General features: G+C 38.1%; 1 protein-coding gene across 4 annotated transcripts in view; it reads left to right on the top strand.

Annotated features, from left to right (window-relative positions):
* LOC146501546 (low density lipoprotein receptor adapter protein 1) overlaps positions 1–12,362 on the top strand; it is a 46,453-nt gene that overhangs the window by 26,868 nt on the left and 7,223 nt on the right. For all 4 annotated transcript variants that reach the window (XM_085132753.1, XM_085132754.1, XM_085132756.1 and 1 more), the window contains exons 3-6: positions 1,711–1,823; positions 9,782–9,896; positions 10,235–10,307; positions 10,462–10,548. In XM_085132753.1, coding sequence (XP_084988879.1) covers positions 1,711–1,823; positions 9,782–9,896; positions 10,235–10,307; positions 10,462–10,548 — 388 coding nt within the window. The remainder of the gene's footprint in view (positions 1–1,710; positions 1,824–9,781; positions 9,897–10,234; positions 10,308–10,461; positions 10,549–12,362) is intronic.

The following is a 12,362-nucleotide window of genomic DNA, read 5'->3' as shown; positions in this document are numbered from 1 at the left end:
TTTTTTAACTAGTATTCAGGAATACTTCTTGAAAGTTACTGAAGGACATTCAAAGCTCTTTTTTGGATTTTGGTTGCCTTTTTTTCCATTCTTTATCAAGATGATCCCACACTGCCTCAACAATATTAAGGTAGTGTTTCATTGTCTGTTTTTTGAGATCATTGTCGTGCAAAAATACTATCTGGAACATGCCACTGAGACACGTTCCAGATGATATTACATGTTGGATCTAAATCTGACTATATTTTTCTGCGTTCATAATTGCATTCATTTTGACAAGATCTCCAACATCACTGGCTAAAATGCAACCATGTCAGAGCCTCCAAGGTGTTTTACAGTTGGCTGTAGATACTCACTGTTGTACCTCTCTCCTGACCTCATCCATACACGTTGACAGAAATTTGAACCAAAAATGTCATTTTGAATTCATCACCCCATCAGAACTTTTGCCACTGATTTAATTTGGCATAAATACAGCCACGCTTCCATTTCAACCATCTTTGATGAGGCTTGAGAGAACAGTAGACTCTTAGATCCTGTGTCAGGTCTTTGATGATTGCTTTCTATTTCTTAAAGACATGACCTTCATATACTTTTCACCTGCTCTTGATTGGTTGTACAAAATGACTATTTCATGTCAACTAAAGAAATGGCACAGGCTACTAGTAACAAAGTGCTTAAAGATACACTTTAAAAAGACTGCTTGAAGTTTCTTCTTTGCTATGTTGTCTATTTTTGTACATATGATACAGGTTCATCCCTTGAGTTGGGTACCTCTTTATGCTTGAAAAATATATATTTGAGAGTTAAGCATCTTAACAAAAAGAAAAAAAACTTCCTCTGAAAATGGTCAGGTACAGGGACTGGACTGAAAATGAGTGAAAAAGCAACAAACATTCCAAAATTTTGAAAGACCTTCAGAAAGCCTGGAGAACTGTTGTTCACGACCACATTACAAATGTCAATAAAGTCTGGTTCACTGGACGAAATGAGGGGTGGCTCAAGACTTTTGCACATTACTGTATATTAGGGGTGGGGAAAAAAAATCAATACTGTGTAGTATCGTGATATTTTGTTCGCCAATAATGTATCGATACAGGGACAGCAGAAATCGATATTTTGTTACAAAAAAAGTTTTTGTGACTGATCAACATGCTCTGAAGTCAGAGCATGTTGATCCTTTTTCTGAGCAAGACATTCCTGACATTCCTTCACTGTCCAAATGTGTTTAACTTTTTTTTTGGCAGCAATAAACATGACAGTTTACTTATTTTAATTTAAGACATGTTTTATTTTAATTAAGTTTAAAACTTTTTTATTTAATGTAAAATTATATTTTGTTTTAATTTACTTTCAAATTCTTCAGTTGCTGAAGGGACTGCATAGTTTTCACAAATTGCATAGTTCAGAATAGCTATAATTGTACCAGATGGTTGCGTTCAGTTGGACTAGACTGTAATACAAACCGTTCAGTTTGTCAACAATAAAACTGACTGAAATGAGAGAAAGACTGAGTGTGAGACTTTGTTATTAGATAAAATGAATATTGATAAAGTTTACCTTTATGTACAGAATCTGAATATCGCAAAAATATTTTTAAAAAATTGCAATAATATCGTATCGTGCGTTAAGTATTGTGATAATATTGTATCATGGGATGTATGGTGATTCCCACCTCTACTGTATATGTTTTGTGTTCAATATCCACAGGCCAGAGCCGGTGCAAAGAAGTTTCGGAAAGTAACACTGACGGTCTCACCGAAAGGCATCGTTATCACAGACACAGAAACCACAGACCTCATAGAGAATGTCTCCATTTACAGGTACGGCCATCGCATTTCTATCCTGAACCTGTTGGTCCACAACAGTGATCGATTACTAAGATTTTTTTTGATACTCATGTTCCCCAGAGAACATCCCTTACCCCATTTTCCTGTACTTCAATTTTTTGCCCTTTTCTTTAAAAAAAAAAGTCCCAAAAACTGAACAATCAGCATGGTTCATAAAAATAGACATTCATTATCAGAAACAGTTCCTCTCAGGCTCTACTGTACTGCTATAATGTACTCTCTGTCTGTCTGTGCTCTAGATATAAACTGATTAAAGTGGAAAACATTATAGTGGGCTACAACCTTGCAGAGGTACCAGCATTGGTTCAAACATCCCAAGCAGTGTGTGCATGTAATATACTAGTTTGCTATCAGAGTTAGCAGATACACCTGCAGGGATTTGGAACTGAATGAGACAAACACTCCAGCAGAGAACTCATTTGTACCAAACGCAATTTAAATTCAAATTCACTAAAATTATTATTTTTTAATTCATATCACAAGAGGTCATTGGTTTGTCTTATCCCCTCTTTTCTATAATAATTTGCTGCTATTTTATTTATCCTTTATTTTATTCTTTCTTCAGCCATTCTTTGAAATAATGCTCTTAATATAAGTCTTGTTGCTGTTGTTGTTTTGATATGGCTTCATTTTTTGACCTTCTATGTAGGTTATTTTCCCTTCTGTCCATTGCCGTGCTTCTTTTGCAGCATTAAACTAAGCAGTTTTCTGCTCAGAGCTGTGGTGAGTGGGTCAATTAGGGGTACATCACATGATGATTATCTGTTGTATCACATCAATTTTGGACTAAATGTTGAACAATAGGGTAATGAAATATATTTTTTTGCCTGGCACCAAAGGGTAAAGGAAACCAATTACAACAAAAACATAACAGAAAGTGGCTAAATCAGCCCATAATTTCTCAATATGTGCATCCCTCTTGTGAACAGAAGCTAGGTTTCACTCTAACAAATCAGTGTGTGTGTGTGTGTGTGTGTGTGTGGATATAATATGTTTGGCTGGTTTCTCCTCTCTGGGTAGCATTCTGTAATACAGCCTTGGCCTCTTGTTGGGGATTACAGTCTAAATATCATATGGCTGGACTGTGATTACAGAACAAGCTTAGATAAAAGACGGATGTGTGTGAAGGTGAATCGATGTGTGTGCAGGTGTAGGTCTGGATCCCCTCTTGATCCACCTTATCAGCAGTAACAGACCACAGGCTAGTGAAACCTGCCTTGTCTTTGATCTCCTTCTTTTCTCTCCTCTTTTCCTTTATACTGTCTAAGAAAAAAAAAGGTCCTATTTATGCTCATTATCTTAAACTGAGCTTTGAACACAGGACAACAGAGTTCTTAGACTGAAACTCGAGCTTCGATTGTTTGCCGAGATATGATACAGGACTCGGTGAAGGACCACATGCTGTGCTCGGGTTGACTGAAGATTTTATGGAACCCCACCCCCACCTCCACTTCCTTGTAGCCACCCCACCCCCTCGTATCCTTTTTTTTTTTTGCTGCACATAATCTATTTGTTGGCCAAGAAAGCAAGCAGAGTGTGAAAGAATTCAAATCAAGCAAATCAAGACTGTGTTTAGAGTGCGTAGCATCCACAGGGGGAGTTAGATACACAAGTTATGTGCACATATGTCCACACATTGTGACTTTGTGGATGTAACTTGCACAGTGAGTGTGTATGTAAATTTGTGTGTTTGTAGTATTAACTTTGGATTCACACTGGGTTAAAGCCAGCCTGTTTCCTCTCAGGGGAAGCTTAGTGGGGGTTAGAAAACAGACAGGAGGGCATTGTGCATAGCATAGAAAATAGGATCCCAGCACCCATAACCCTCCCACTGCATCCATCCACACCCAAAACAATGCAGTACTAACCTGTATGGGTGGAATTTCACTTTTTACAGTTTCAAAATATCCAATAGCTTTTATCCCCCCCCCCCCCCCCCCCCCCCCCCACCGCCGTCGCCCCATTGGCACGTTTTAAATGATCATAACTCTGTTACCATTTGTGCCAGAGACAGAATTAAAAGGGTTTTTGAAATGAGAGAAGACAAGCTTTATGGGGATATTCGGCATGTCATGGTAGCACAAAGCTTTCACAAGGTCCTCTGTCTGAACACAGAAAATTAATCTCAGTCTAGATGTTACCATGTGCGCTCCACATTATCATAACTGCTGAAATGTTTTCGGTTTAGAGAAAATTTAAGTGGTTCCTGAAAGATGATAATTATTTTGCAATTTTAAAGCCAAAATTAAAAAATAAGTCCAGGTAGCCTGCATTCTTTGATGTTAAAGGGTTAAAGCTTATTGTCATAAGCTTGATGTTCCAGGATTTGCAGAGCTGCTGTTGTCTAACTGCTAACAGCGGTAAAAGATTACACCACACAGGAGGTGAATAGATAATTTTCTACCACAGGCATAACCCTGGATTGTAATGATATTACCCGTCAGTAGTTTACAGATCAGTGATGGAGCTTATATATAGGGAAGGAAGTGGAAAACATCCATTTTTATGATAATGTAGCAGAGTTCCTATTAGGGAGAAGTCAAATTTTCTGCTTCTAACAAAACACAATTTTCAAAAGTGCACATTAGGTGGGGTCCAAAGATTCACCAGATCCAGTTAATCCAAATTAAATGTCAGAATCTATTTGGTGTGAGAGCTTTCTATCAAGAAGAGCCAGGTTAGCTGTTTACCTCCAGTCTTTATGCTAGGCTAAAGTTACAGCTTCTTATTCTTAGATCAGTCTCTAACAAAGGATTCCTATAGATGTTAATGAGTGCTGAAGAAATCTTCCTGTGTATAGTTCAAAATATAAGTAATCGGTGTGTTTTCTGTTACTGGGTCATGCACAGATTTGCAGATCTGCAGGTGTAGGAGAAGATGTGGGAGTTTGATTAATGCAGCCACTTACTGGATCAGTAGACAAGTGGCTGGTTTGTTTTTGAGTACTGACACTCTGGAGAGGCCTTTATGTGCGCCGGTGTAGAAAAATCCAGATATTCAACGCCAATACAGTAATCGATGTTTGTCATCCTTTTAAAAACATGCTTTGTTTAAAACACGCAGACAGAAGATGCTCCCAGCAGAGAACATTGTGAGGGTGTTCAGACTCCATCTGGGCTAGCGTTGCTGATTCATATTCTGACAAGAGCTCTCAGGGAACAGCCAGCATATCAATCAGCAGAGCATACGGGTCAGAAAAGCAGAGCTGAAATGCAGACTGACAACGCACCTTGTAATGATACACGTGGTTCTGACATGTGTCTGTACGATCTCTAAGCTGAGGATATTGGGTGTAACAGTGATCCTAAACATTCATGGAGACATGGCTTCTTTCATCATTTTATTTAAAGATGAAAAAACCCACTGCTTTTTCTTTCTTTTTTATAGTATTACACTATTGCTAAGTTGAAAGTTGAACAGAAGTTATCACTGTCGAATTAAGCAGCAGACCTGTTTCATTCAGCGTATGAAAAGTTTGAGGCTTTGATGTGTGAAGATCTATTCAGGCTTTGTACTGTAAATATTTAAATAATATTCAATGACGTTCTCTCGCTGCCTCACAAATACCAGTGCGGTACACAGTAAGAAGATCAAAGGCTTGCAGTCCAGACAGCCCCTTTGGAGATATGATGGCGACTGACAGCTCAGCTTCTGTTGTTCAAGCTTAGCGGGAACTATGTGATACTGTCAGGTTGTTTTTTTTTCCTGTTGTTGTTTAAACCTGAAGGCCTGTATTGAAAATAAAATCCACTGTGCCGCACGTCTGACACTTATTATCCTGTAATGACTAAAAAGAGTTTTTATAAATAGAAGAAACGTGTCTTTGGCACATGGATTAAATCTTACATGTACATTCACTGGACAGAGGCCTCTTTGTTGATGAATACATGTAACTATATGTATAAGTCTGACTTTTATGCTGTTGACAGTAGAAGTCAATGTGGCATGTGCTGCTTAATATGATTATTGTGATATTGGGATTTTGGACAGTTCAGTGCAAAATAATAATATTAGTAATGTGAATCATAACTGATGCACAAACAGTTTTGGGGGCACTGACTTGCAAGACATGCACTGCGTGTGCACTGACCTATTTTAATATTTCGCTTACAGCACATTGTTCTGGGAAAGCTAAAGACTGACTGTGAAATGTTTTATTTTTTTCATAATAAGGCTAAAAAAGGTTTTAAAAATATGTCAAGAAGAGCTAAAGCTTAGATACTGCCATTAAATAAAAATAAAATGTCAAATGCTGCAGTTACTGATTTAAATTCTATTCATAGAACTTTTTCTGAGGTTAGCAGATCAGTCCTTAAAAAGCAAAAGAAAGAAACGAGAAAAATGCAAAAAACACAACACGCCTGATGTAATTTTTAGCTGCTATCACCTTCAGGGTCTGCTTCCTTTAAGCCCCAGTTATTTTAAGATCACCCCTTCTGATCAGTTGCATGTGCGCTGGATTTCCGCCACTAGATCAAAATAATGATTCTTCAAAATAAATCTCATTTTGCGGGAGCCAAATCTAGCAAGTAGGGCAGTAGCTTAGTAGGGATTGTGTTGGTGTGGCCAAACAACTGTTTTTGAGTGTGGTGTGAATAGTTGCAACATGATGAAAGCATGGTATGAGACAATTTTTGGGTCACTGACAGGCTTAACTTGCATAATCCAAAATAAAGATTGCTATGCTCTTGGTTGTGCTCCGTTTGTGCTACCTTTAGACACAGGTCAGGATAATTTCTCATCAGTAGGGTTTTCTGTACTTGCAAGTTGATTGTGAAATAGCAGATGCAGTGTAGCGGTATGAATGGAAATCTATGTATGCTAGAAGCGATCCAGATGTGCACAAGGAGATGCCTTGAAGGGAGCATATTATTTAGTAAATAAAATTCTGAGAACACAAAGAATTATGAAGACATGTGGATGCTTAAATATTTAAAATAAGTGAAATTCATCTTGTGCAAAATATATGAAGTTAATTAAAAGCACATACTATCTCAATAGGAGGATAATTGAGTTGTATTGAGTAGTACTTGCGTTCGTCCTTCTTGTTTTCTAATTTTAAATAGGTCAACCCTTTCAACTTTTCCCTGCTCATTTTTATGCAATTACGGCCCCAAATATAAGTTCGCGCTTCGGGAGAGGGGGTAATACGCAAAGCTGGGTATCCTGGGCATTGCTATGTGGGTCATGCATCAGTGGTGCAAGCCAGCAAACAATCTGAGATGGAGTAGTGAGCGCTGTTGATTTCATGGTTGTTGTTTGATCTAATACATAACTTCATTTTTAGCACCACTACCCACCCAACCCCCACCTCTGAATTGGGGTAGCAAATGAGTGTCAGCCATCCACAAATCCCCTTTGCACGTAGTTTACAATTTGCTCTAATGATGGCAGATTATACAGTCATCAACCCAGAGCTTTCTCTTTTCTCCAGTGATGATGATGACAGCATGAATATAAAAAATAGCAACATAGCTCGTGTCGAAGAGTTCTACTACCGGCTCCGTGGAACGAGCCCCTAATTGTCCTTGTTGTGCTGTTTTTAATTATAGTGAAAAAGGTCAAGTGCAACGTTTACCGTGGCTAATTTGCATATCTATTTAAGGCAACAAACAAATGACGCACGCTGCCAATTCAGGTAACAATCGCATATGCACAGAGTGACTGATGATCAATACAGCTTCTAATAGCCTGTGTAAAATCTGACAAAGGAAATTCACTGCTTTTGTTGCCTCAGTGAGCCCCAAACAAGCTGCTGTGGGAGGACAAAATGGCTTGGTGGACTTTGTCTGGATTGGTTTTAGATAACTATTGAAAATCACAGGGCCGAGGCTGTGGCTGGATTTGCAGACAATTGGATTTCTTGAAAACCAGATAGTGGATTCAGTGTGACTGCTGGGAATGAGGATTCAAATGCAATACAATCACACTGGAGATCAATTTGTAATCTTAGACTTTCTATTTTCCACTGATGGTAGAAATTTAAATGTTTCAGAGGGGAAAAATACATATATACCCACTTGATGAGGACATTTTTCTGTGGTTGATAAGAATTCGCAGTATATTATGTAACTGTCAGGGAGGTTATTTCAGAAAATTTTCAGCAGATTTCCTGCAGTTTCAAATGCCTTCCTGCAGTGGTTGATGCTCTCAGATAAAAAATGAGGAACAGCAAACAGTTTATCTGAATATAATATTTTTTTTAAAAAGTCCTTTACCTTTGAATAATTCTATTATTTTCAAAAGTGTAAATAATGCTCCTATGCTGAAAATTCAGGGTTAATCCACAAGCTCAGTCTTTAAAGGTAACATTTTATTAACATTCGAGTTCGGCATGAAACACTTTTTCTCCATCCAAACTCTGAAGTGCCTACAGCGTCAAGCACAACTCACTTATGGATGTCACTGCTGCTCATTTGTCTTTGCCCAGCTGTGGGACTCAATCAGCATATTATTCATATCCATTGCTCTGGTGCTGTGACTGGTGTGCTCATGCATATGCAAAAAGTAAACCACAAAGGCAAAGTTACAGCCTTAATTGACATGTAGGCAGTGCAGCTTACCTTGCTCTATGAGGTTTCATTAACAGTGCGGACTAGTAGGTAATGTTGTGTACTTTGTGTCACATGTGTGACACTAAAGCCTTCCTATTTGTACTTTTTTGTGTATCATTCATTATAAATGGATGTACACTCATGGCAAAATTCTAACTCTTAAGGTTTTACATATCGGAACATAATTAAAAAACATTATATGGTCCGCACTGGGTCTGAAAATTAACTAAATACAACCTTAGATGAACAGAAACACATGAGATATTACACCCTTACTGCTTCCATAGCAATTAAGACTGTAAGTAGCAGCTGCGTGCTGCTAATCAAATGTTAACTGGTTATCAGTAAATGTTAGCATCTCCCATGAAATCAGAAATTTTGGTAGTTTTATGGTTTAGAACATTCAGCTATGTGTTAATACAATGCCAAGGAGGGAAGACTTCAACAATGAATGAACTGTTGGTGATCATCAATCTGGGAAGTGTTTTAAGGCCAGTTATAAAAACAGGCCATCATTCTGCAGCGAGAAGGAATATTCCCAAGTGGAAAACATTCAAGAAAGCTGCATTGGGGAAAAAAACAGAAGACTTCTGGATAGACGAGATGTTTGCACAGCACTATGTTTGGTGAAACCCGAACAGATCATATCAGTACAAACATGTTACACCAACTGTCAAGCGCGGTGGTGGAGGGGTGATGATTTGGTCTTTGGGCACCTTTTAGTTATTACTGATCATGAAGTCCTCTGCATACCAAAGTCAAATGTGTCAATAATAAGTCAAATGTGAGGCTATCTGTCTAATGGCTAAAACGTGGCTTACATATGGCCATACAACAGGATGATGATTCAAAGCAAAGGGACAAATGTATAACAGAAAAAGGCTAAAAAACCCAAATCAAGTCATTGCAGTAGCCCAATTAAAGTCCAGACCGCAACCTCATTGGAATGCTTTGGCAAGTCCTTAGGTTTGCTGCGTATAAACAAACCTTAATGAACTGATAAAACATTGTAAAGGAGAGTGGGTCAAAATTCTTCCACAGCAATGTGAGAGACAGAAAAGCTTTAAGTTGTCGTTATCAAATGTGGTTCTACTAAACTACTAAATCATCTTCGTTTTTCCTGCGTTCCTTCTGCATTTTGGCTCCATTTTTGTCAAATAAAAACGACATGGTGTTTTATGTCATGTGTTGTTAATGATCTTAGTTTTATTTACCTATTTTTAAAACCTGGTAAGGACTAGATATTGCTTTATTTATGTGCTTGGCTGAAATATGTAGAGCCTTTGTAACTGACTGTATATCATGTGACTTGATGGAACCGCTGCACCGCAATAAAATTCTGTTCTCTCTCATTTCTCTCTCTTTCCTTTAAAACAGAATCTCATACTGCACAGCAGATAAAACTCAGGATAAGGTCTTTGCATATGTTTCACAGAGTCAGTTCAACGAGACTCTAGAGTGCCATGCCTTTCTCTGCCAAAAGAAGAAAATTGTAAGTCTGCAGTGCTGTGGGTTTCTCCTATATACCTGGATTTAGACTGATGTGTTGGATATATGTTGTCAGACTTTAGGAGGTTGCTCAGTTTGTTTCAGGACCAATAATTATGAACTGTAAGTGTAACATAACAATGGGTGGCGTGTGGCGCCATCTTGTGGCTGTTTCCTTAGTGATACTTGAGATTAAAAATACTGCTTTCTGACAAATCTATCACAATAGATACATTCTTATGCAAAGAAAAAGTTAAAATATCTTCTTTATCACAAAATCAAATACCCATTATTAAAAATAATTTATTTTCATCTAGTTTCTCTGTGTTATTCTCTTTCCAGGCTCAGGCTGTAACATTAACAGTAGCCCAGGCCTTTAAAGTGGCCTTAGATCTTTGGGAGATTGCTCAGGAAGGTAAGTTCCCTGAACAAAGAGGAAATGACTCTGGAACTGGAAGTTTATACTCAGCATTTTGTGGACATTAAATTGTCTGTGCATAAATGAAAGATTCAAGTATAGTTGGAGTCTGTTATTTTCTAAGAGTTTGAAACAGCTTCTTGGTTCACAGACAAAAGCAAGAAGGCCAGGACCTGCTGTACGTGCGCCGCAAGCAATGGGCAGACGGAGGCAGCGGATGCTCAGTGTGTCCCAGCAGGTAACTTCATTTTATTGTGTCCTCATCCATATTGTGTCCCCGCATATATTAGAAGAAATAACTATATTAGTGAAAGGTAAAAGACAGCAGAATGTTAAATACTGTGTTAACTGTGAAGTTGTTTTAATGTGATTTAACAAATTACCTAGTTCTCAATATTAGAAATAGCAACAAATCCAAATTAAATTAATTTTCGTTGCTTTTTAACAAGTCTGACACATAACCATAAAACCGAGGGGTGGGGGTGGGGGGTTAAGATTATAAAAATTCAGTTGAATTCACAATCAATATTGTGCCAAGGTGTGTTATATTAATTATATTACAACATAAAGACCCTACAGTATTAAAAAGAAACCCCAACTACCAGACAACCCCCGATGAGCAAGCACTTGGTGACAGTGGGAAGGAAAAACCCCATTTTAACAGGAAGAAACCTCCGATAGAATCAGGCTAAGAGGGACAGCCATCTGCCATGAATAGTTGGAGGTGAGGGGAGAAGAGAGCAGAGAGAACCAGGGTTTAATAGTTGCTAATGATTAAATAGTAGTGATGTATAGACACACAGAGAGTTAAAAGAGGTGAGTGAAGAAGAAACACTCAGTGGATCATGGGATAGACTGCAAGCCTGTTGCAGTATAACAATGAGATGCTTCAGGGTAATCTGATCCAGCCCTAACTCCAAGATTTATCAGGATTCGACTTTTTCTTTCTACTGTTGAAAACTTTTGAAACACTTACTACAAATAAGCCTGCAGTCTGAGAGAGAAGTTCTGTGCTAGGATAATGAGGTACTATGAAGTCTTTAAGATCTGACAGAGGCTGATTACACGATCTGCTTTCCAAAATAAGATCATGACTTGAAAATCTTTATTATTGCTTTAATTTTATTGAAAATGGTACAAATACAACTTTTTAAATGTTGAAAAAATGTGATTTTTAATGAATTTGAGGCAGGCAACTTGTTTCAGAAGATAAAAGCTTTTTTAGGGATGTGCAGCATTACGTTTTCTTTTTTAAACCACTCTGTGTTTGGGCTCAGACGACACATTAAAACAGCTAAAAGTTTTGATCTAGGCTGCTCAAGCTGTTTGGGGCCTTCATGTCAGAAAATTAGAATTCATCATGCGTCCCGGCTGACAGTTTCCTGCAGTTTCCACTTTTTACGCTCTGCTAACTGGCAGCTGTCTTTTTGAGTCGCACAATATTTACTGTCGAGACAAGAAAGTGGCGTCAATCTTCTCATCTATCTCTCAGCAAGAACGCCAAAGAGTGTCTTTTCTCTTAAACCCCTTTTTCAGGTTTGTTGCTTCTGTAATCAATTCTCAAGATCCGCGTTTGAAATCAGTCTGCACACGGGGATCTGATTAGTGCTGGGAAAATAATATGCTGTGTTATTGAAGTGAAGCGATAATAAGATGCCGATTTGTTTCATCCACACAAACCCATCCGTTTCAACTCATCGTGACTAAGTGGAAGTCACTGCAAGTCAGTCCTATGATGATCTTAAATGACCTTTTCAGTTATAGTAAGTCTATCACAACTTTAATTTTTTGATTGACACTGCTCTCTCACAAATGTATCAGTCATCTGTCACTTGTCATACACGCTCAGGGCAAATCACCCTTCAGGGAAACAGTGAATTTTAAGCGCCTTCTAATGACTGTGACATTTATAGGTTATTCTTTATAGGTCAAAATGTTTCCCTGACCTCCGAGGGTCAGCAGACTTACAAAATGAGACTTAATCATCCATTGTGAGTCGCGGCCTGGTTTTCCCAGATTCTTTCAATTAAAATTTGCTCTGCTCCCAGTGGT

This window comes from Neolamprologus multifasciatus, chromosome 15, assembly GCF_963576455.1.
Source record: "Neolamprologus multifasciatus chromosome 15, fNeoMul1.2, whole genome shotgun sequence".
Taxonomy (NCBI): Eukaryota; Metazoa; Chordata; class Actinopteri; order Cichliformes; family Cichlidae; genus Neolamprologus; species Neolamprologus multifasciatus.
The sequence above is the reverse complement of the archived record's forward strand: the minus strand, read 5'-3'. Positions and strand labels throughout refer to the sequence as shown.